General features: G+C 48.2%; 2 protein-coding genes and 1 pseudogene across 3 annotated transcripts; 1 reads left to right on the top strand and 2 right to left on the bottom strand.

The window, feature by feature from the left end:
- Positions 1-727: 727 nt before the first annotated feature.
- LOC311358295 (atypical chemokine receptor 3 pseudogene) lies at positions 728-5343 on the bottom strand (annotated as a pseudogene). Its single transcript, XR_014684185.1, has 2 exons — positions 5214-5343; positions 728-2227 (listed from the first exon to the last, which is right to left on the bottom strand). The product of XR_014684185.1 is annotated as an atypical chemokine receptor 3 pseudogene (transcript).
- An 8079-nt stretch (positions 5344-13422) lies between these two features.
- On the bottom strand, positions 13423-19358 carry LOC311358833 (ribosyldihydronicotinamide dehydrogenase [quinone]-like; the record flags this gene model as incomplete). The annotated part of the gene is made up of 7 exons (XM_084478939.1): positions 13423-13722; positions 13801-13902; positions 13981-14094; positions 14186-14316; positions 14411-14578; positions 16124-16295; positions 19281-19358. The coding sequence occupies 7 exons, from the start codon at positions 19356-19358 to the stop codon at positions 13423-13425; spliced, it is 1065 nt and encodes a 354-aa protein (XP_084335065.1).
- LOC311358195 (NAD(P)H dehydrogenase [quinone] 1-like) lies at positions 19243-20657 on the top strand (the record flags this gene model as incomplete). The annotated part of the gene is given in 6 exon segments (XM_084478208.1): positions 19243-19381; positions 19756-19886; positions 19983-20096; positions 20175-20276; positions 20357-20593; positions 20595-20657. Coding segments are annotated over 6 exon segments (672 nt in total). The 5' UTR covers positions 19243-19356.
- Positions 20658-24000: the final 3343 nt, after the last annotated feature.

A 24000-nucleotide genomic window follows, 5' to 3' on the forward strand; every position in this document is an offset into this window, starting at 1 on the left:
CACAGCTGCTATCACTGTGTAGCAGCATATAGGCTGCAGGCTGGTTGTTGCTCATGAAGGCACCTCAACGCAGCATCAGGATTCAAACCCACTGAACATATGTCTCTCTCTGAGGAGCTGGGCTGATGGTGAGCCAGCGTTTCCTCCCTACTATAGAACGTTTCAGATCAGTTGTCTTAGCGAGACGAGGAGGAGACAACAGAACCTTTACATGAATTAGCATTGCTAATTAGTAGTGCTTGCACGGAAATTATACCAACCGAAAATTGCTAACAGCACGAGTTGGTAAATGCAGATGTTTTTTGCGTTTGTTTGTCCTTAACTATAACAACACAATCTGAGCATTAAAATGGAAATTGCCTCTTTAATGAGGTTGGTGGAGTATAGAATAGTCAGACAACCAATAAGAGGCTCAGAAGTGACACAGCATCACAGTACAAAATGGAGTCTGTTGGTCGCTACACGGCTATTGAACACAGAAGAAACTAAATATAAATATGATTTGATACAAAACAATAACCTACATACTAGAGAGAGAAACCCGTCCAGACTTTCCCTGCAGTAAAAAATTACATTTATTCAAAATCACGCTGATACTACATAACAAAAAAAATATATAGGCCTATACGGTCAGTGATTGGTCACCTCTGCTATAGAGAGTTATTATATTTAACAAACAAAAGTTCAGCCAATACAATCCAACTATATTATTGCAGACAGTATCTCCCAGTCAAATACGTCTAAGTGCTTTTCCTTTATCAGTCCGTAAGAAACACAAACCAGAAGCAGAGCGGTCCTCGTCTCAACCTACCAAGGCCAACAGCATCGTTCAGAACAACAGAGGAACCAAAGTCTACCTCGGTGAGGCCTATAGCGTTGAACCTTCATCACACAGTCCCAGCCTCTTCCTCACTGGTTCCATCCTTGCACAGCGCAGTCTTTTAGTTTCAACGTGACGACGTGCCTTAGACCTGCAGCAAGCTGTCGACCGCACGGCCGAGTACTCCGCCTCGGACACATGGGAGGTGTCGATGAGGCGAGCCAGCCCCGTGCGGGTGGAGTACTTGAAGATGAAGGCCTTCATGAGGTCGTTAGCGGTAGTTCCGGTTGATGAAGTTGTACAGGATGGGGTTGAAGCAGCAGTGGAACAGCGACAGGCACTGGGTGAGGTGCAGCGCCACGTAGAGCACGTTCTCCAGGCCGCACGTCAGCGGCACCACGCCCAGCTGGGACAGGGCGTCCGTCAGCAGCACGGCGTGGTACGGCCCCCAGCAGCCCAGGAACACCACGATGTAGGCCAGGATCACGCGCCGGCTGACGCAGAGCTCCTGCTCCCCCGCCGACGCCGGCGAGGAGCAGGAGGAGGAGGAGCAGCAGGAGGAGGAGGAGGAGGAGATGGCGGACGTGACGGAGGAGCGGGACAGGGCCTGCGCCAGCAGGGCATAGAACAGGGCGATGACGGGGAAGGGGAGCGCGAAGCCCAGCAGGATGAAGCTGAGCTGCACCCCCACCATCCACTCCTGGGGGCTGTGGTCGGGGTACACCGGCCGGCACAGCGTGGCCTCGCCGTGGGCGGAGCGCACCGCTCGCAGGAAGTAGGTGTCGGGCAGCGAGGCCAGCAGGGCCAGCAGCCACACGCCCACGCACACCCCCTCGGCGGTTCAAGCCTCCGGCGTCGCGCGGCGGCCGGGCTGTCGGCCGCGGGCCGCGCCCGTGCGCCGCCCGACCACGCCCAGGTAGCGGTCCACGCTCATGCAGGCCAGGAAGAAGATGCTGCTGAAGAGGTTGACGGAGAAGAGCAGGTGCGTGAGCTTGCACGCCGCTTCGCCGAAGGGCCAGTGGCCGCTCTGCGCCAGCGAGCTCACCCACACGGGCAGCGTCGCGCACACGCACAGGTCGGCCACGGCCAGCTGCGTGATGTACATGTGCGTCTCGTGGCGGGGCGCGGCGTCCCGCTGGGGCGCGCACGTTGACCCACAGCACCAGGGCGTTGGCGGCCAGGCCCACCACGAAGATGAAGGTGTAGAGGACGCACATGGAGGAGAGCAGCGCGCGGCGGCTGAAGGCCGTGGCGCACAGCACGGCGTCCACGCTGGAGATGTTCCCCAGGGGATCCGAGAAGTTCAGCTCCGCCCAGGACTCCCACAGGTCCTCCATCTCGCTGGCGCTCATGCTCATGGTCCGGGGGGGGCGGCGGAGGGGAGGCTCCTGGCACTGGGTCGGGCTCCTGGAGACAGGGCACCACAGGGGGGGGGGGGGGGGGGGGGGGGGGGGGAGGACATGTGTGTTAGCGTGTGTGTTCTGGTGGCACGTTTGGTGATTTTTTGGGGGGGGTTTCTCAAAGGAAAACATGTTGGTGTTAAACTTGGGATGGGATGTAACAAAAAGCCGGTTGTAACAGGAATGTCATGGGATGCAGGGTGGAATTTTATTGGCTTTAAATAATAAAAGTCAAAGCCTCTTGTGGTTTATCCATCAAATGCAAAACAGACTAAATGTGGTCAAAATACAACTTTCAAAAGTTCTCAGATGTTCTGTGTGTGTGTGTCTGTATGAGCATGTTTGTATGCATGTGTTTCTGTGTTCCATATGTACATGTGCGTGTCTGTGTGTGTGTGTATGTGTGTGTTTGTGCATCTGCGTCTACGTGTGTGTGTGTGTGTGTGTGTGTGCGCGTGCGTGCGTGCATGCGCGTGTGTGCGTTTGTCTGTGCATCTGCGTGTGTGTGCATGTGTGATGTGTGCCAGGAGCCGAGTGTTTCAGATTATTTTATTTCTGAGCTTCAGTGAGCAGCAGCAGCAGCAGCAGTGATGTTTACACCAGGCCTGAAGCAGACAGCAGATTAGGACGGGGGAAGGAGATCCACAAACCCAAACAGAAGGTCTGGAATGTTCCGGCCACTCTGAGATACGGCACCGGGCAAGATAGAGAACCCCATCCCGCTTTACAGAACTCTTCCCCCCTTTTCCGAGATTATTTGAAAGGGCAGAACAAGAGTTTCCCCGGCGCGCCGGCTGGCTCAACGTAAGCAGAGGGTGAGGAAACTGCAGTCCCACCCGGAGGATGAAAGGAAAAGCCTGCTTATAGCCCTGCACACGTCATATGACGACATCTGAAACTAATAACCCACTTTACACCCGCACGCACACACACACACACACACACACACACACACACACACACACACACACACACACACACACACACGTACATACACACACACACACACAGACACACACACTCGTACATACACACACACACACACACACACACACACACACACACACAGATGCAGCCACAGTCACACAGAAACACACACACCCATACACACACACACACACACGCACAAACACAATCATACACACACACACACACACACACACACACACACAGATGCAGCCACAGTCACACACAAACACACACACACACACACACACACACACACACACACACACACACACAGATCCGGCCACAGACACACATACACACACACAAACACACACATAGATGCGGCCACAGACACAGACACACACACACACACACACACACACACACACACACACACAGATGCGGCCACAGACACACACACACACACACACACACGCTGAAACACTTGTGAGTTCACTCGATATATCACTGGAGCTTCCAACCCCGCGTGTGTCTGTCTGTTCTCCCGCTCTCTGCTCTGACGTCTCCATCAGCCCCTTCCACCCCACCGGCCGTGGCACGGCAGGGGGTCGCAGGTCAAAGATCAAAGGTCATCCTCGGTACATGAGCTGATTAACCCCCCGCCCGGGTGCGTGTCTTTGTGTACACACCCGGAGATGGATGTGTGCGTGGGAGGATTTAGTGTCTGCACATGTGGTCTGAAACCATGTGTTTAAGCTACGATACGGTCACACACACTGGGGTCCCTCAGCTATAGGGTCACACACACTGGGGTCCCTCAGCTATAGGGTCACACACACTGGGGTCCCTCAGCTATAGGGTCACACACACTGGGGGTCCCTCAGCTATAGGGTCACACACACTGGGGTCCCTCAGCTATAGGGTCACACTGGGGTCCCCTCAGCTATAGGGTCACACTGGGGTCCCCTCAGCTATAGGGTCACACTGGGGGTCCCTCAGCTATAGGGTCACACTGGGGTCCCTCAGCTATAGGGTCACACTGGGGTCCCCTCAGCTATAGGGTCACACTGGGGGTCCCTCAGCTATAGGGTCACACTGGGGGTATAATGTAACAGGAGATGTGATTGGTTGACCTTGAATAAATAAGGCAAAGGCAAAAAATATTCAGCATTAGATATGTCGCCTTCCTGTATTTCTTATGTCAGACCTATTTTTCAATTGGAACTAATTCTCCTCAAGTTATGGGGGGCCTGTATTCAATACCCCCCCCCCCCCTTTTTATTATAATAATCCATTGTTATTCTTTGTAGTCGTTTTCATTGGGGAAGCTCGGTTAATCCGTAAATCTGGTCTCTGTCCGTGTCTTGAGCATTATATGGTAAACACCCCCACAACGTCGAGACGACGAACCGATCTCAGATCAGATAAGAGCTCTGTCCCGTCTCCCTTCTTGTTTTTAACACAATACTTCAATCAGGTTTAGGAGTGTTTTCAAAGCTCTACGATAGTGATGTAATTCAAAAATTAAAAAAAGCTAAACTTTATTTTAGTAGGCCTAGTGTTTTATAGATCTACGATAGCGATGTAATTATAAAAAACAAAAGTGAAACTTTAAGATTTGATCGTTGATTTTTCTCCAAAATGTTTTAAATGTTAAAGGATGTCCAACTTCATCCATTGGATGTTGCCACACAAACAAAACACATATACAATACAACAAATACAATATAATCCATACACAGACCAATGTGTTTTATATCAGGTTTGTTCTTTTATCGCAGTAAAGATGTGTGTGTCTATTGGCAACGGGCTATATGCCTACTCCGTGTCCTTACTTTATTCTAACTCCCGAGGATATCTCTCCTTGGGGAAAGATATCATAACTTAAGCCGTAATAAAATAGTCGATAAAGACAGGCGGGTTCAAAGTTCTCCAAAACTATATTAAAGTGAACACTAATGTTCCGTGCCCACAAAATAGTAATGAGTTGTTATTCTGAAATAACTCTGAAATAACTTCTGAAGGACTACAAACCCACACAGGCGCTAGAATGTGAATCCGTGCGGTTCTTTGAATCATCTTACTTGTTTAAAGCGTCGCGTTCCTAGTCGTTCAAACGTCTCCTCCTGGGAAGAGAAGAGAAGCAGCTTCTGGTCGGACTTCACTGGTTCCACTGGCGAATACTTTTCCTCGGCGCGTTCTGTGTTCGCTCTGTGCGCGCGCGCTGTGCGTGTGTGTGTGTGTGTGTGTGTGTGTGTGTGTGTGTGTGTGTGTGTGTGTGTGTGTGTGCGCCTCGCGTCCTGAAACTCACTGTGTGTGTGTGTGTGTGTGTGTGTGTGTGTGTGCACCTCGCGTCCTGAAACTCACTGTGTGTGTGTGTGTGTGTGTGTGTGTGTGTGTGTGTGTGTGTGTGTGTGTGTGTGTGTGTGTGTGTGTGTGTGTGTGTGATTAGACTACTTTCAGCACACTTGCCACAACTTTCCACAAAGAGACGCCCATAGAGTCGCCCCCCGCCCAAAACAGACATATACACACGCACACACGCCCAGGCACTGCCCCTCTCTCTCTCCCTCTCTCTCTCTCTCCCTCTCCCTCTCCCTCTCTCTCCCTCTTCCTCTCTCTCTCTCTCTCTCCATCTCCCTCTCTCTCTCTCTCTCCCTCTCGCTCTCTCCCTCTTCCTCTCTCTCTCTCTCTCTCTCTCTCTCTCTCTCCCTCTCCCTCTCTCTCCCTCTTCCTCTCTCCCTCTCTCTCTCTCTCTCTCTCTCTCTCTCTCTCTCTCTCTATCTCTCTCTCTCTCTCTCTCTCTCTCTCTCTCTCTCTCTCTCTCTCTCTCCTCACCCCCCCCCCCCCCCCCCCCACACACACACACACACACACCACATGGTGAAGCTCCATCACCCTACACCCAGGGTGAAGCTATATCAGGTTCTCCGATCAGGGTGAAGCTCCATCAGGTTCTCCACCCATGTTAAAGGCAGCGGTGAGCCCGTTCAGCGACGGGCTTCAGAAACACGCTGACTGATACGGAGAGTCTAGAGATGATGTGTCACCAGCCCACTAACGGAGACATACAAACCGTCATTCACCAACTGACATTAACCAACTGACATTAACAGACATACATTAACAGACTTACAGTAAAATACTTACATTAACCAACTGACATTAACAGACTTACATTAACAGACTTACACTCAAATACTTACATTAACCAACTGACATTAACAGACTTACATTAACAGACTTACATTAAAAGACGTACATTAACCGACTTATATATTATACGTACAAGCTAACATATATATCATATATGTCAACCAACTTACATTAACCAACATATATCTACATATCTTATGTAGATATTACATATCTACATAAACTGACGTTAAATAACCAATTTACATATTAGCTAACTCACATATATTAACCAATTTACATATATTAACCAATTTAAATATATTAACCAGCTGACATATGTCAAGAAACTTACATCAATTAACTAGCTGAAATAAATTAGCCATCTTACATATATTAACCAACTTAAATATATTAACCAACCTACATGTATAAACCAACTGACATAAATTAAGCAATTTACGTCAATAAACAAACTAACATAAATAAACATACAGAAATAAATTAGGTAATTCACATCACGCTGTCTGTGTATGAATGTGTGAATGAATGTGTGAATTAATGATGAATGATGGGTGAATCAGAGTCACTCATTGCACAGCGCTTTGCGTGGCCACAGGTTAGAGAAGTTCAGTATTAAGTAGTAGCAGTTTACCATTCATCACAGAAGTGCTGAAGGCCTCATGATCAACATTCTTACGACCACTATGATAGGATTAAATTAATGTGAAATTAAATTAATGTGATGCATACGATTCTTGAAGTGTGCTGCGTGTACGACTCAAAGCTCATTCAGGACGGAGGCAGCAGAGTTTATTTCAAAGCACCTTTTAAGAAAACAGAAAGGAACCGGCATTACGCACGCGAGGCCATTGTCTTCCTATCAGCATCAGGGGAGGGGGGGCTCTGTATTCAGGGGGGCTGGACAGCAGGAGGCCACGGCTGTGTGTGTGTGTGTGTGTATGTGGGGGGGAGTGTGTGTGTGTGTGTGTGTGTGTGTGTGTGTGTGGGTGTGTGGGTGGGTGGGTGTGTGCGTGGGGAGGGACTGTGCTTGGAGTGAGTGTGTGTGTGTGGTTTTCTGTGTGTGTGTGCGTGTGTGTGTCATCCTCTTTGTGTGCATGCGTGCTTGTGCGTGTGTGTGTGTGTGTGTGTGTGTGTGTGTGTATGTGTGTGTCCTGTGTGGCCAATAAATAAATGGTGTCATTCCGGATGGATTTAATAAAAAGGATATGAGAGAAAGCAAACAGAGAAGCCAACCTACGTGGACCAAATAACAAGAACTATAGATAAAAGTGTGTGCAGTGATGACGCCACAAACGCCTAACAAATCAAGACTCCTTCTACTTACACAAAAATAATATGCTGGTATCTGCAATCACACACACAAACACACACATGCAAACACACACACACATGCATACAGACATTTTATCAAGGTCATCACATACACACACACACACACTCACTCACTCACACACACACACACACACACACACACACACACACACACACACACACACACACACATGTGTTTTCCACATCGGATGAGCTTAAAGGTGAGATGGGAGGTGAACAGGGAGGGGTGCAGTAGGGGTGCGGTGGGCCTGATTAGGCTGCAGGTACCAGATGAGAATAGCAGCGCAGGGTGGGTTAATGTGGCCTTACATAATGACCTCTCTTTGTTTTGTGGCTCGTGTCACAGGAGGGCTTCGAGAGCACAGGGTTTATGTTGGAGCGACCCTTCACAGAGGATTCACACACACACACACACACACACACACACACACACACACACACACACACACACACACACACACACACACACACACACACACACACACACACGGTTACAGTCACACACACACACACACACACACACACACAGTTACGCTCACACACAGACACACGCACACACACACACAGACACACACAGTCACGGCACAAACACACCCACACACATATGCGCTCATGCATACACACACACACACACACACACACACACACACCCACACACGCCTACATACACACACACACACACAGTCACGGCACACACACACAGTCACGCTCACACACAGACACACGCAGTCACGCACACACACACACAGACACATGCAGTCACGCAGACACACACACATGAACACACGCACACATTAACACACAAACATACATACACACACACGCATACCTGCTCATGCACACACATACACACACACACACTCCCACACACACACACACAAATCTTCCCTGACGCCTCGCTTGTTTTAACACATGCCCCCATTCATGTATTTTTTTATGTTTTTTTTACAGAAACAGAAAAAAAAGGCTTGTCTGAATGAAAAATCACCTCGCTTGTAATAACAGTAAAGAGTGGGGCACAGGGGGAGGTTGGTGTGTGTGTGTGTGTGTGTGTGTGTGTGTGTGTGTGTGTGTGCGGTGGTGAATGTGTGTGTGTGTGTGTGTGTGTGTGTGTGTGTGTGTGTGTGTGTGTGTGTGTGTGTGTGTGTGTGTGACCATGTGTCCACCAAGTGTGACCGTGTGGTTTTGTGCGTGTGTGTGCGCGCGCGCGCGCGTGTGTGTGTGTGTGTGTGTGTGTGAGTGAGTGTTGAAAGCAGAAGAGCAGAGCCACGGCAGCCTGTGGAAGCGGTAGCATGAAGCTCAAGGTAAGAGACGTCAAACACTACACCCATCACACCCTCCCTGGACGTGATGGCGGACATTTTGCAAACAAGGTGATCTCCGAGTCCTCCCCCGGAGCTGCGGCCGCGCAGGTGCGTGTGTGTGTGTGGCGTGTGTCTCTCAGTCACGTACGCCCGCCAGAGCCCAGGCATTCCAGCCGATGACAGAGCGATCCCTCCACGCCCCAGCGCACGGACACAGAGTGCACGAGAAACCCAAGAGGCGTCCGCACGTCAGTTGTGAGCGACAGGTGAGCGTGACGAAGACACATCGCTCGCAGGTGTGGAACGGCCCTGGTGTGCCGGCCGACCGTGCGCAGCCCGGAACCGGCCGGCGCTGTGTGCTGTTGATGTATCGGCCCGGGCGCTTTCTCTGCTGTCTCTCATCCTCTCCCTCCCGTTCTCCCCCCTCGCTCTTCTTCTCCCCCCCTCTCTCTCCTTCTCCCTAGCGCCCCCTTGTCTGCCTCCCTCCCTCTCTCCCTCCCTCTCGTTCTCCCCCTCCTTCTCTCTCTCTCCCTACCTCCCTCCCACTCTTTCCCCCCCCCTCCCTCCCTCTCATTCTCCCTCCCTCCCTCTCGTTCTACTTCTCTCTCCCCTCCCTCCCTCTCATTCTCCCTCCCTCCCTCTCCCTAGCGCCCCCTTGTCTCCCTCCCTCCCTCTCGCTGTGTTTGTTTTCCTGTGTCTTTCTGACTTGAATTGAATATGACATTGTATTGACTTTGAGAGCAGTCTCAATCTCATCCAAATCCATCACAAATTGTAAAAAACATTGGGTACACATACACATACACACACATATATACATATACACAAATACACAAATGGCTAGACTAATACACACACACACAAACACAAACACATGCGTTAAATAATCAAAAGAGCAACATAATAAATAACTGAGGATCATGGTCTCCCTGGGGTACTTTAGAATGAATAAGTGAACGCATCCTGACAGACCCTTTTGACATGGATCTCCCAGGTTGTCCACTTCAGTTCAGTTCTACCAAACGCTCCCGGCTCTGATCCCGGTAATCCTACCCCAGCCTTCCTGACATCCCTGACGTCTGCTGTGAAGAATGCTGCCTTGCTCTGCACCCTTCAGAGACACAAGCTTGTGGATAAGCTAGGTGGCTCCTCTCCTCCGTTCTGCTGTCAAACTGCAGATGAGAAACTGTTCATTGCCAGCACGGGAATGCTCTGCTATTTTCTGGGGGAAATAGCCTGCAGGGATAATAACAACCACGCTGTCACCGTGGGTGTTGTGTTATTCAAAGGTCCGACGTCAAACATTCCAGCAAACTTCCGTCAAACATCAATCCCCACCACTTAACACCACCAATAGAATCAATAATGCAGATGAACAATCCGCTACATCAGCAGGAGAAGGTTCAAGGAACTGTTGTGTGGTCACCGGAGAAGAAGAACACGTGAACATCCTGCTTCTTAAACTGACCGCCTGGTGGATCTACTACCACAGTGGACTGGGAAGCCAGGAGATGGAGGACTTTACTCTGTTCTGCTTAGGGTTTCTTTACCTCATACCCTGGTGGTTCTTATTCACTGCATGCCCACCGATGCCACACCAGGATGTGGTCCAAGACCAGCATCTGGACTGGGAAGGAGTGGAGTTGCTGGTCTGGGACCACAGCAGGATTGGGATGGAGCTACTGGTCTGGGACCACAGCAGGACTGGGATGGAGTGGAGCTGGAGCTGCTGGTCTGGGACCACAGCAGGACTGTGATGGAGTGGAGCTGAGGCTGCTGTTGTGGGACCACTGCAGCACTAAGGTTCCCAGTCATCTGTAACGTCTGCTCTTCCTTATCCTCCTAAGACTCATTTACGGGCATTACTCAAACAGGGGAAGAAAGAATCCAGGAGCCCTTTGGAGGGTTCCAAAGGGGGGGATAGCCCCCCAGCAGAGGGAGAGGGTAAGTAAGCTGGGAGATAGTGTGTGTGTGTGTGTGTGTGTGTGGGGGGGGGGGTGGCAGGGACCATCAAAGGAGTAATGGATCATAAAAGAGCAGAGAAGAACAAGGACAAGGAAAAGAAGCATCAGTTCTCTTGTGCCCCTGCTTCTTGAGTTCCTCTGCGGGGCTTAGGTGGGACGGGGGGGGAGTTCTGCTTCTCATTATAGCTCATTATAGCGAGATGGGGTTCTGAGAGGGGTGTAATGGCTGACTGCAGTCCTAACCTCATCACTCTGGGGCCGCTGTGAAGCCCCCCACCCCGCATCCCCCAGAGCTCTGCTGTCACACTCGACCTCAGCTCCTCAATATGAAACATCTCCTGCTGTCTGGCATTCCCTCCCCGGTACCAAGCGCTCCTTGTTCCCCAGCACCAGAGCGGAGGTTCAAGGCCTTCAAGGCCTCTCTTCATGGAGCAGGCCCGGCTCTACACTGCATCACCGGCAGCCCGACCAGCCCGATCAGTGCCGATAGAACACAGATACGGTGTTCGAGACGCGGGCATCCAGGCGGCTTCCAGACCGAGAGGAATGAGCGGCGTGAGGGATGTGAGGGTGGTGCTGCTTCCATTCTGTTCGTACCGCTGAGCAGGAAGAGAGAGCTCGAAGGAACCAGATGATAGACCTGTCCGACTCCAGGGAGGGAGGAAGGAAGCAGCGGCTGTTTGTTGTCACACACTCGGGTGCTTGTTTGCACTTATGTCGTCCCAACCACGCTCCAGAAAGCTGTATAGGAGGCCATCTTCCTCCACAGCTGTTGGTATTGTTCGTTTCACACAAATTCCTCAAAGGTGCTGGCAAGCGTGATTCCAAAACAGTAAAAAAAATTTAAAATGCAAACTTGGCATATGCCCACACTCACGCACACACTCACACAAACACACACACTCACACAGGAGCAGGGGTCTCACATTCGAGTTGAAACTGGGGGTACCCCCGGCCCACACACATACACAAACACCTTATCCCTTCTTCAACAACACATGGCTGTAAAACTTTCCATGCACACACTCACATACACACGCACAAACATGTGCATGTAGCATGTTGTGTGAGATGATGGGGTAAAGAAGTCTGTGTCTCCGTCTCCCATCATGCATCAGGGCAGTAAAGCTGTCAGACTAATGTGCCAATGACATTTCTTATCCAAGGCCCATAAGTCATTTGTCCGGTGCGTGTTTCAATAGAGGGGTTTGAGAAAAGGTTGCGGTGCTCAAAGGTCAGACAGAATGTGTAGAGGAGATAATAGAGTAGGCCACTGGACACTGCGGACACACTGGCAGATGCCCTCATCACTAATCAGCCCTTCAATCTTCTCTCAGGGTAGAAGACTATTAACCTGCCCTAAAGTTGGTTTAGGATGTCCATCATTTGTGTAAGACAATCTGCTTTTTTATGCTGAGATTCAATTAGTTAGATATTAATATGGCCCTTGCCAGGAAAGCTGGCCATATAAAAAATGCAAACTCTGCACATAAACGCACACGCTCTCTACACAGGAGCAGGGGTCTTACATTCAAGGTTAGTTTAATCTACACACTCCTCACTTCCGTCTTCCAATCCTCAGCCTCCCCATCTGTCGCAGATTGGCTGACCGGTCGTTAACCCTGTCAAAAACAGGGTCCCCTTCACCAGCCTGTCAGAGGAAAGGAAAACTACCTCACAACGGACCTCCTTTGCACGCTTCATTTCACTTTGTTTTTACAAACATAGAAAATCAATTATCAACCGTTATGAAGTTATATACATTTGGGCTGAGAACCGTCATCCATTCGGCGGACTTTAAGTCAACCTGCACTTCAGGTTGTTTTTAAATGCTGGACAAAAGGGCATTTTGAGGGAACATGTCTTTTGTTGCCGAAACTGAAGCAACAACAGCCTTTCCGCAGACTAGTGTGCCCATGCCTGGGAAGAGAGTGCCCACTTCCTTCCATTGACCCTGCGGAGAATGGCCTTTCCACCAGATAGTGTGGGAGAACTGGGATGGACAATGGGGGATTGGGCTTCAGGATGGGCCCAAGATCAGAGACTCCGATCTCCCTACACAAATATTATGCTACCCCAAAGACAATGAAAATAACTAATTTAGTCCAATGAGAAGAAAGGAGCCGACACTAAAACCTTATCTCCAGCTAGCTGTAGCCAAGATTTCATTGAAATGTGTATTTAGATTTTAGCTTTTTGTGGACAGGTAGTCACAGGCCCTCACTAAAGTTACGTCGTCGCAAAGCAGCCATTTTGGAAGAGTGAGGTCATTTCCTTTAGGTTCTCTTGGCACGTTGCCCACTTCCTGTGATGTCATAGCCAAACAAAACAGTCTCTTTGAAACTCTGGTGGCCTTTTGAGCAGCATACCAGGGTGACCCAAGCAGTGGCAGGCTAGAGTTGGGGCAACAGTTTAACTTTTAGGACTACTCACAGCAGCAGATGTAAACCCTCATGCAAGCCATTTTACAGGTTAAATCAGAGGACTCTTAGAACAAAAGGAATATATGATAGTAGGATTTTATTAGACAGACGTTAGACACCAGCTCTGATCTGGCTGTTGGGGGGCAGCTTCTTGCCCTGGTGGGTTCCCACCGTCAGCCCGAACTCCTGGCCCTCGTGTTTCTCCTGGACCTCAGGCTTCAGCTGGAAGCCCTTGGCCCAATCGAAGGAGTCTGACGGGGTGAAGGAGAGCGGGGCCTCCCCCAGCAGAGCCTGCAGGCGCGTACGCCAGGCCCCCAGCATGGTTTCCCGAGCCTCAGCCTTCACATGAGACGGAGCCCAGAAGATCTGGGGAGCTAGGACCTGGAACCCGCAGTAGTGCAGGATTCCATTCTGCAAGTGGAAACCAGGACGTTGATGCAGACAGGTTTAATTTATACATTACAGTACAAGTCATTGTTGATGCAGTACCTGTAGCGGCCACAGGGTGACATTCATGTCCCCATTGATGCCATTGGCACTGAACATGGATTCATTGGAGCCGGTGGTGAAGGACAGCATGGCCTTCTTATCCTGAAGAAGGAGAGCAACATTAACTGGATGGAGCAGTGGAAAAGTGTCAGCAATGACCATCTAGACCACAGCCCTCACCTTGAAGATGCCCTGGCTGTATCTCTTGTCCTGCGTGAAGGCATAGCCTGACGTGAGCACCCGGTCGATCCAGCCCTTCATGATACCGGGAACTGAGAACCAGTACATGGGGAACTGGGAACAGAAGCAGCCGTTACCCAGAAGATAAAGCAATAACATCTGACATGAGGGCAACCTCCACAAGTCCTATTTTGCCAATACACACCTGGAAGATGACGAGGTCTGCCTGGGTGAGTTTGCGTTGCTCCTCCATGATGTCTTCAGACAGCTTGCCCTCCTCCCACGCTAGTTTGGTCTCCTCAGCGTAGCTGAAGTGATCCTGGTTCTTCACCTCTCCTGGTGAGACCCAGAAGACAAACGTCAAGAGTTCTACCACAACGCTATGCAGAAGTGAACTCTGATCAAGCAAGTCTTGAAGGTAGTTCCTCACCAACGATGTCTTCAGCGGTCGCCGTGGCCTTGAACTTGAGGGCGTACAGGTCAGACACATCCACCGTGCAGCCCTGAGCTCCCAGGACCTCTACAGCAGCATCTTTGGCTGCAGCGTTAAACGACCCAGCGCTCTGATGGGCGTAAACAACCAGCACCTTCTTCGCTGCTATGAGACACAATGATATGGCTGATCACAAGTTGATCAAAGCATCCACATCCGTAGTATGACCCAGAAAAACAAACTACACAAGGTACCTAGCAGTAGCGTACTGACCCATGACACCATATTTAAACCAAGAGCACCAAAAATAATGTCCTCCAATAGAGTAAAAGTACAAAGTGACATACAAAATAAACAATGGTATCACTGAAACAACAGTACTGACAAAAACAAACAGCAGTATCCAGAAAGTCTCACCCATTTTTCCACACGTTGTCTACGACAGAGGCTGAGTAGATGCTGCAGAGGGAAGATCCAGGATGCTGAAGAACACATGGCCCAGGTTCTTATAAAGACCTCACAGCTGCACCTCAACCAATCAGTGCAATCAAGCCAATCAGTGAGCTGGCAGGTCTCCTCTGAGTGATTATCGACACTAATTGATGAGCTGGAGCTCACAAAGTTGTTACAAGAAGTTAGAGCGACAAGACCTTCTGAAGAGTACATGCAAAGCTTGATGAACAGGTAGCATACAAAACATTAAATCATACATAAACACACATGTCACAATCCAGCCAAAAATACAAGTAAATGTATTCAACAGACACACAGTAGGTTAGTAGTCTTCTGGAATTCAAATATTCTGTTTTTTATTTTATTGTAACTCTGAATAGACTTTCTTTATAAGTTCCTCAATATAGACATTCTGTGATTCTAAACGATCTTTCTTAGCTACATGTCATGAAGAAGCAGGTAGGGGTTCAGGCATTTTGCTCAAGGATGTCTGATGGATGACTGCAGACATTGGGAGTTGAACCCACCCACCAGTTGACCTTTCAGCTGGGGAGTCAAACACACTACGGCTGGAGCATCCCGCCCCATTACTTATATTAGTAACAATCACAGCAATAATGTTCTGAGTCTAATGTAACAACAGAATTGATAACTCAACTCTGATCGTAATTTAAGATATTGTCTCTAGATTGCACACTCACATTAATTCACGTGTGTGTGCGCGTGCGTGCGTCTGTGTGTGTGCATGTGTCTGTGCGTAATAAATGCTTGAAAGCCCTGATCCCAGGAAGCCATGTAAAGCAGATGGGGTCATGTGCTTTAACCCAGCGCTGCTGGTGTTTTAGGTCCTGTTCCTCTTAAACGTGCTCCCCTCTGTAAGACTCTGTAAGCGGCCGTGGTCATGCAGCCCTTATGGTTGTGGTGTAGAGCGAGGCTCTGACCAAAGGCAGCGGGCATCAAAGAGCTAGAGCTGCTGGCACACATCTGGGACCGAAAGTAACTCCTAAGTCCCTCTGACGGGAGGGGCAAGCGTGTGTGTGTGCGTGTATGTGTGTGTGCGGTTGTATGGTTGAGCATGTGCGTGTTTGAGTGTGTGGTGTAATGAACAACCTCTACATATTAGCAGATTTGGCGTAAACGCATGAAAGCTCCAGCAAGCGAGTGACGGTGCCTTTGCCCAAACGTATGGCTGAGTTGTGACAACCTCTTCTACAGACGCTCCCTCACTCACTGTCTGCTCCGAGCAAGAACACTTACGAGGAGCCTGGGATCTGAACAGCTCCTGACAGTCGCCTGGGTTTACAGTCTTCAGGGCCTTTCTTGTGCCGTCTGCAGCGCCTACAGAGACCAGAGCTGGTGCTCTGGGATCCTCCACCTCGCGTTCCGACACAGAGACTCTGATGCTGCGTTTCTTTGTGGATTCTCTCCGCTGTCGAGTGGGTAGGGGGCCCTGTTTTTAGTGGTTGGTATTCACTTGGTAAAGCTTTAAGTCGGAGAAACACTAGGGCCAGGAGTTTGGGCTGATGGTGGGAACCCACCAGGGGAAGAGGCTGCCCCCCCCCAAAACAGCCAGGTCAGAGCTGGTGTCTAACGTCTGTCTAATAATACTAGACTATAAACTTTTCCTTTGTGTGTCCCAGCACACTGGTAAGGGAGATGTGGAGGCTATAGTGAAGGTCGCTGCGCAGCCAAGCCACTAGCTGTGGGGTGGATACTGCTCATGTTGCTTCTAGACTTTTAAATGCAAGACACAGAAACAACTGCTGGTGCCGTAGTTCTTAATATAGCTGTTGCAATCGTAGGCAACCCTGTACTGCCTCTGTGATAAATGAGCAATGCTTTAATGTCAAGCAGTACCTTCGGCCCAGCCAACCTTTCAACTCTGTAGCTTCCGCAATGCATAAACCGGTTCAATGGTGACGGTGAACTTTAAGCACAAAAGAAGCTCCTATTGTACATTAAATATCCTTCAGTGGTTCTCAGATGGACATTTGTGTGCAGAAAATGAAATAAATGGTTGTGACAGTTACCATGGAAACGTCCAAAGATAACGACCCAGCCCTAACTAGACTCAGCCATGTGCCCCAGCTGTGACGGGCTAACGTTAACCTTTCTGCTGAAGATTACTTTATCCACATGGACACGGTATGTTCAGCAAAGGTTAGCCTGTTAATCACACGCATAAAACGTCTGTTGGTTTTCCATCTCTTACACTGGGCTTCAAAAGGTGCTGTCAGAATTAAGGTGATTTTGTCCATCAAAAGCCAAGTAGGCAATGTTTAAAATATGTATATATATATATATATATTTTTTTAAATGTATAGTTTGGGGTAGCTAATTCGACTGGTCCTCAGAACATAAGTAAATAGAAACCAGCAGCACTTAAACAGGGCCACTATAAACAGGGCCCCCTACCCACTCGACAGCAGAGAGAATCCACAAAGAAAGGCAGCATTAGAGTCTCCATGTATGAGCGCGAGGTGGAGGATCCCACAGTGCCAGCTCTGGTCTCTGTAGGCACCGCAGACGGCACAAGAAAGGCCTGAAGACTGTAAACCCAGGCGACTGTCAGGAGCTCTTCAGAACCCAGGCTCCTTGTGAGTGCTCTCGCTCGGAGCAGACAGTGAGGGAAGGAGCGTCTGTGGAAGAGGTTGTCACTCACTCGCAGTCTCTCACTCGCTGGAGATTTCATGCATTCACGCCAAATCTGCTAATATGTAGAGGTTGTTCATTACACCACACACACACAACAATACACACACACACACGCACAACCATAGATACACGCACATACGCAACCATACACACACACACACACACACACACACACTCAAACACACACACACAACCATACACAGACGCACACACATACACCCAACCACACACACACACACACACACAGATGCACAACCACACACACACACACACACACACACACACACACACGCACACACACACACACACACATACTTGCCCCCTCCCGTCAGAGGGACTTAGGAGTTACTTTCGGTCCCAGATGTGTGCCAGCAGCTCTAGCTCTTTGATGCCCGCTGCCTTTGGTCAGAGCCTCGCTCTACACCACAACCATAAGGGCTGCATGACCACGGCCGCTTACAGAGTCTTACAGAGGGGAGCACGTTTAAGAGGAACAGGACCTAAAACACCAGCAGCGCTGGGTTAAAGCACATGACCCCATCTGCTTTACATGGCTTCCTGGGATCAGGGCTTTCATACATTTATTACGCACAGACGAATGCACACACACACACACACACACACACATGTGAACTAATGTGACTCTGCAAGCTAGAGATCAGAGTTCAGTTATCAATTTCATTGTTACATTAGACTCAGGACATTATTGCTGTGACGGTGTCTTATACATGTGATGGGGCGGGATACTCCAGGCATAGTGTGTTTGACTCCCCAGCTGAAAGGTCATGAGTTCAACTCCCAATGTCTGCAGTCATCCATCAGGCATCCTTGAGCAAAATGCCTGAACCCCTTCCTGCTTCTTCATGACATGGAGCTAAGAAAGATAGTTTAGGATTGCAGAATGGCTATATTGAGGAACTTATGAAGTAAATCTATCAAGAGTTACAATAAAAGGGGGATTCATAAAGATCAGTGGATAAAACAGAAGATTTCAAGTCCAGAAGACTATTTACTTAACGTATATCTATGCTTAAGCACCGCTCAGCTCTGACCAGGACTGGGGACTCCCTGGGGTTCAGGAGAACCGAGTCAGACTTTAAACTAATCTCAACATTACTGATAGTGTATTTTGTGCATCCTATTGTGAAGTCAGTTTGCTGGTCATGAATACGTTTACTTGTCTGGCTGTATTGTGACGTGTGTGTTTATGTATGATTTAATGTTTCTTATGCTACCTGTTCATCAAGCTTTGTGCATACTCATCAGAAGGTCTTGTTGATCTAACATCTTGTAACAACTTTGTGAGCTCCAGCTCATCAATTAGTGTCGATAATAGGGGAGGTTTCAGAGACCTGCCAGCTCACTGATTGGCTTGATTGCACTGATTGGTTGAGGTGCAGCTGTGAGATCCTTACAAGAACCTGGGCCATGTGTTCTTCAGCATCCTGGATCTTCACTCTGCACCATCTACACAGCCGTCAGCTCAGCCTCTGTAGTAGACAACGTGTGAAAAAATGGGTGGGACCTTCTGGATACTGCTGTTTGTTTTTGTCAGTACTGTTGTTTCAGTGATACCAATGTTTATTTTGTATGTCACTTTGTACTTTACTCTATTGGGGGGAGGACATTATTTTTGGTACTCTGGGATGCTGGATGCTTTAATCACTGATAATCGGTGTGTGGTGTACTTTTTTAGTTTGATTTGTGATCCACCATATCATCGTGTCTCTTAGCAGCGCAGAAGGTGCTGGTTGTTTACGCCCATCAGAGCGCTGGGTCGTTTAACGCTGCGGCCAAAGATACTGCTGTGGAGGTCCTGGGCGCTCAGGGCCGCCATGGCGACCACTGAAGACCTTGTTGGTGAGGAACTACCTTCAAGACCCGCTTGCTCAGAGTTCACCTCTGCATAGCCCCCACACCCCTACTCACCTCTTATGCAATTATTGTATATTTTACGTCCTGGCACTTAAAATTTGTATTTAGCATCTTATCCTGTCTTTGTTGTATACAGGGAATGGATTAACCTAGTGATTGTTAGTGCTTGGCACTTGGTTCTATGAACATCTTTACTGTACTGACAGCAATGTATAGTTTCTCCTTCTTCTGACAAATGCACTTGTTGTAAGTCGCTTTGGATAAAAGCATTTGCTAAATGTAAAGCTAAACATGACCGTGGGTATGGGTGTGAAGCTTTGTGGTCGAGCTCTTGATGTTTGTCTTCTGGGTCTCTCCAGGGGAGGTGACAAACCAGGATCACTTCAGCTACGCTGAGGAGACCAAACTAGCGTGGGAGGAGGGCAAGCTGTCTGAAGACATCATGGAGGAGCAACGGAAACTCACCCAGGCAGACCTCGTCATCTTTCAGGTGTGTATTGGCAAAATATTAGGATGTTTGTGATGATTAACAACATGTCAGATGTTGTTGCTTTATCTTCTGGGTAACCTCTGCTTCTGTTCCCAGTTCCCCATGTACTGGTTCTCAGTTCCCGGCATCATGAAGGGCTGGATCGACCGGGTGCTCACGTCAGGCTTTTCCTTCACGCAGGAGAAGAGATACAGCCAGGGAATCTTCAAGGGGAGGGCTACAGTCTAGATGGCCATTGCTAGCACATTTCCACTGCTTCATCCAGTTAACGTGGCTCTTCTTGTTCAGGACAAGAAGGCCATGCTGTCCTTCACCACCGGCTCCAATGAATCCATGTTCAGTGCCAATGGCATCAATGGGGACATGAATGTCACCCTGTGGCCGCTACAGGTACTGCATCAACAATGACTTACGTACTGTAATGTATAAATTAAACCTGTCTGCATCAACGTCCTGGTTTCCACTTGCAGAATGGAATCCTGCACTACTGCGGGTTCCAGGTCCTGGCTCCCCAGATCTTCTGGGCTCCATCTCATGTGAAGGCTGAGGCTTGGGACACCATGCTGGGGGCCTGGCGTACGCGCCTGCAGGCTCTGCTGGGGGAGGCCCCGCTCTCCTTCACCCCGTCAGACTCCTTCGACTGGGCTAAGGGCTTCCAGCTGAAGCCTGGGGTCCAGGAGAAACACAAGGGCCAGGAGTTCGGGCTGACGGGTCGGAACCCACCAGGGCAAGAAGCTGCCCCCCAACAGCCAGATCAGAGCTGGTGTCTAACGTCTGTCTAATAAAACTGTAGACTTTAAAGCTGTTTTCTTCGTGTCTTCCTCTAAAGGGAGTTGTGGAGGCTGTAGCGAGGGTCACTGCGTTTGACCCTCATGCCATTGCTGGGTTTGTATCCTTAGCCAAGCTCAAGTGCTCAAGACTTCTTCTAGATTTTTAAATGCCAGACACAGTAACTGAAGCTGCAGTTCTTAATACATGTGAAACTTGCAAAAATCGTGCAAGAGTTCATTTATTTCAGTAATTCAACTTAAAAGGTGAAACTAATATATTAAATAAACTCTTTACATGCAAAGTGCGATATTGCAAGCCTTTATTTGGCTGATTATGGCTTACATCTTCTGTAATTCTCAGTTAGAATATTGTGAAAAGGTTCCATATTGTGGCAGACAATCCAAGATGCTTGAAGTCCAGTGTAAAGTTTCCAGTCTGTGTTTATTTGGGGAGCCATGTCATCTGCTTGTGTTGGTCCACTCTGCTTTAAGTCTAGTCAACACAATGGCTACCAGAACATTTTAGAGCACTTGCTTGCTTCATTCAGACAAGCTTCATGGAGACTGCATTTTCCAGCAGGACTTTGCCAAAAGTACCAAAACCAGGTTCAATGACCATGGGATTACTGTGCATGATTGGCCTGCAAACTCGCCTGACCTGAACCCCATAGAGAAACCATGGGGCATTGTCAGGAGAATGAGACCGAACAATGCAAAGGAGCTGAAGGCCCCTATTGAAGCATCCTGGGCTTCCATGACACCTCAGCAGTGCCACAGGCTGATGGCATCAAAAGGGGACCAAAGTACTGAGTACATAGCTATAGGTCTATATCCAGATATTTCATGTTATTAGCATGTCAACATGCTAACATTTTGGTAGATTATACAGATACAAAATGTAGCCAAACGCAAATTGATCATTTATGCTATCGACCAACTGACACAATGTTAGCTCCCTGGCTTCACAGAGAAACGTGTGGATAAGCCAGGATACTTCACTTTTTGTTTTCTCTGAAAGACTTGAGGTGAGTTTCCATGTATTTCAGTAGAGCCTTTGTAAAGCTGGGATTCTTGGATTATGTCTGTAGTGAATTACGGTTTTAGAGGGGATCATGTGCGCTGTGTTGGGTTTAGAGTTATGTTTTCATGATTTGTGATCTATTGGGCAACGTGATCTGTTTTCTGAAAATATATCCCAGCATCCCAGGTGTGCGTTTTGACGTATTTTTCTGCTTTATGTATCTGATGGTATGTGGGGTGTTTCCCTCAAGGTCTATATTTACGGTGATGGATGTGCGGCCTTTAGAGAAAACTATTTGTATAGGGAGGTACAAGGCGATACATATCCATGGCCCAAGTAACTTGGTTATTTTATACTCTACGGTTGGAAATTATAGAGGCAACAGCACCACTTTGTGGCCAAAAGTGAAAGTGCGAGTCCGAGAGCAGTTATGCTCACGGTGAAAATTCTAAAAATAATTAAAATGTAGGCCCTATAATCTTCATCGTCTTGTAATCTTTTTATTTGATGGAAAACCAATGATCGTCTTACTTGAATTATGTATCATCATGATTAATTTCTGCATATATATGCCTATTAAACGCATTTATAGACTATATATATTTATAGAATTAGCATACGTTAATCTCCGCAGTAACAAAACTAGACGTCCAGGTAAAAAATATAATCTTTCATAACATGTCAAACATGAAGTCATCACTAGATGGCGACAAATAATCGGCTCCACTTCGAGACTCTGAGATTCATTCGTTGTTTTTGGATTTTTTTTATAAAACCCAAAGATTGTGATTATCTGGCCTAGTCTAAGATGCATTAAAAGTATCTAAATAGTTCGTGTTGAATTGTTGCTGAGAATACCCTCGACTAGAGCCTTTTACCCTGGAGCTGGAAGGTTCCTGAGGGGTCTAATAACAAGGGAACCATTTGGTTAGAGTTAGAGATTACTTTATCAACTAGTCTCGTGTCCTACTACAATACAAAACGTATTTTATTAAACGTTTAGGTGTTAAAAACGTATACTATCAACGTTTTACCATAGTACACTTTTGTTTGAATTAACTTTGAAGCTCTGAAAAAAGGCTCGGATTCTGAATAAATTATCCAGATAACGAAGCCTTTTTCTTTCTTTAATTTGCTTCGCCGCTGAGATTTCCCTGTGGTGTGAGATCCCATCCAGATTCAATCTCTCCCGGAATATTTCATTTCACGCCTTTTATCCAAACCTCTCCAACCTGCTGCTGTCCGGGTGGAACAGGTGTTATATGTAACGTCTGTTCCTAGTAGGCTACTGTCTGCTCTCAGCCTCTCACAATGTTAAGGTACTTTGGCCTGACGGCGACGGGTCTCTCCCGGAGATTCCCTGAGAGGTTCCGAGGTTGTGAAGTCTTAAATCCATCCCATCTAGCCTACCTGTCCTTCCTCGCACCTCCCAGTCAATCACACGTCTCGCTGACGGTTTGTTGCTTCACTTAATCGTTTTTTTTCTTTCTTCCACGCTTGTTTTTCAATTATCGCACGGCTGGGGAATATTTAAGTTTATGCAAAAATTACGCAGGCAAGATTTAATTTAAGTGCCAACTGTTTTCCTGTAGATTGACGCGTAACGTGATCATTGTTGGCAGCTTTAACTGACAACCTGAGAGCTCATTTAGCTCCTGTCCTGCGCTCTGCGTTCATCACACTGGTGGAATAAGAACTCGTTTTCGTGCTCTGAAATGGATCATGCATGCGTTGTCTCTGTCCATGCACACACACACACACACACACACACACACACACACACACACACACACACACACACACACACACACACACACACACGTCAATTACTAAGAAAAGACAAAGTTACCATCTTGAATTGAATTTTAATTAAACATGTTTGCTCATTAGTCAGTACATTATATTATATATTGTTCAGACACACAAGGAATATTCATATCAGTTAAATCCTTTACAGGAGGGGGAGTCATATTGTTATCCTCGACTATACCTTTCTGCCCTCGACCCCAATGCAGACTCACTTCCTGTTGCCAATGCAGATTCACTTCCTGTCCGTCTCTCATTTAGACAGAGAAAAGACCCCTTTGAGACATAACATCTACCTTTAAGCTGGGCTTGTGTACACGGTTACGCGTCAAACAAGAAGTCACGTCTCTGTCGTCCCGGTGAGAGGTGTAGAGCCACGAAGATGACTGCTGCACCCTCACCCTCGTCTTCACGGGTTCCCCCCTCCTCAGCCCCGTCGCCATGGTTACCAGGCTGATCGATTAGTTGTCATCTGACTCCGGCTCAGCAGAAACAAAAGATGACAGCAGATGGACAG

The sequence above is a fragment of the Micromesistius poutassou genome (genome assembly GCF_964030765.1).
Source record: "Micromesistius poutassou genome assembly, chromosome: 14".
Classification (NCBI taxonomy): Eukaryota; Metazoa; Chordata; class Actinopteri; order Gadiformes; family Gadidae; genus Micromesistius; species Micromesistius poutassou.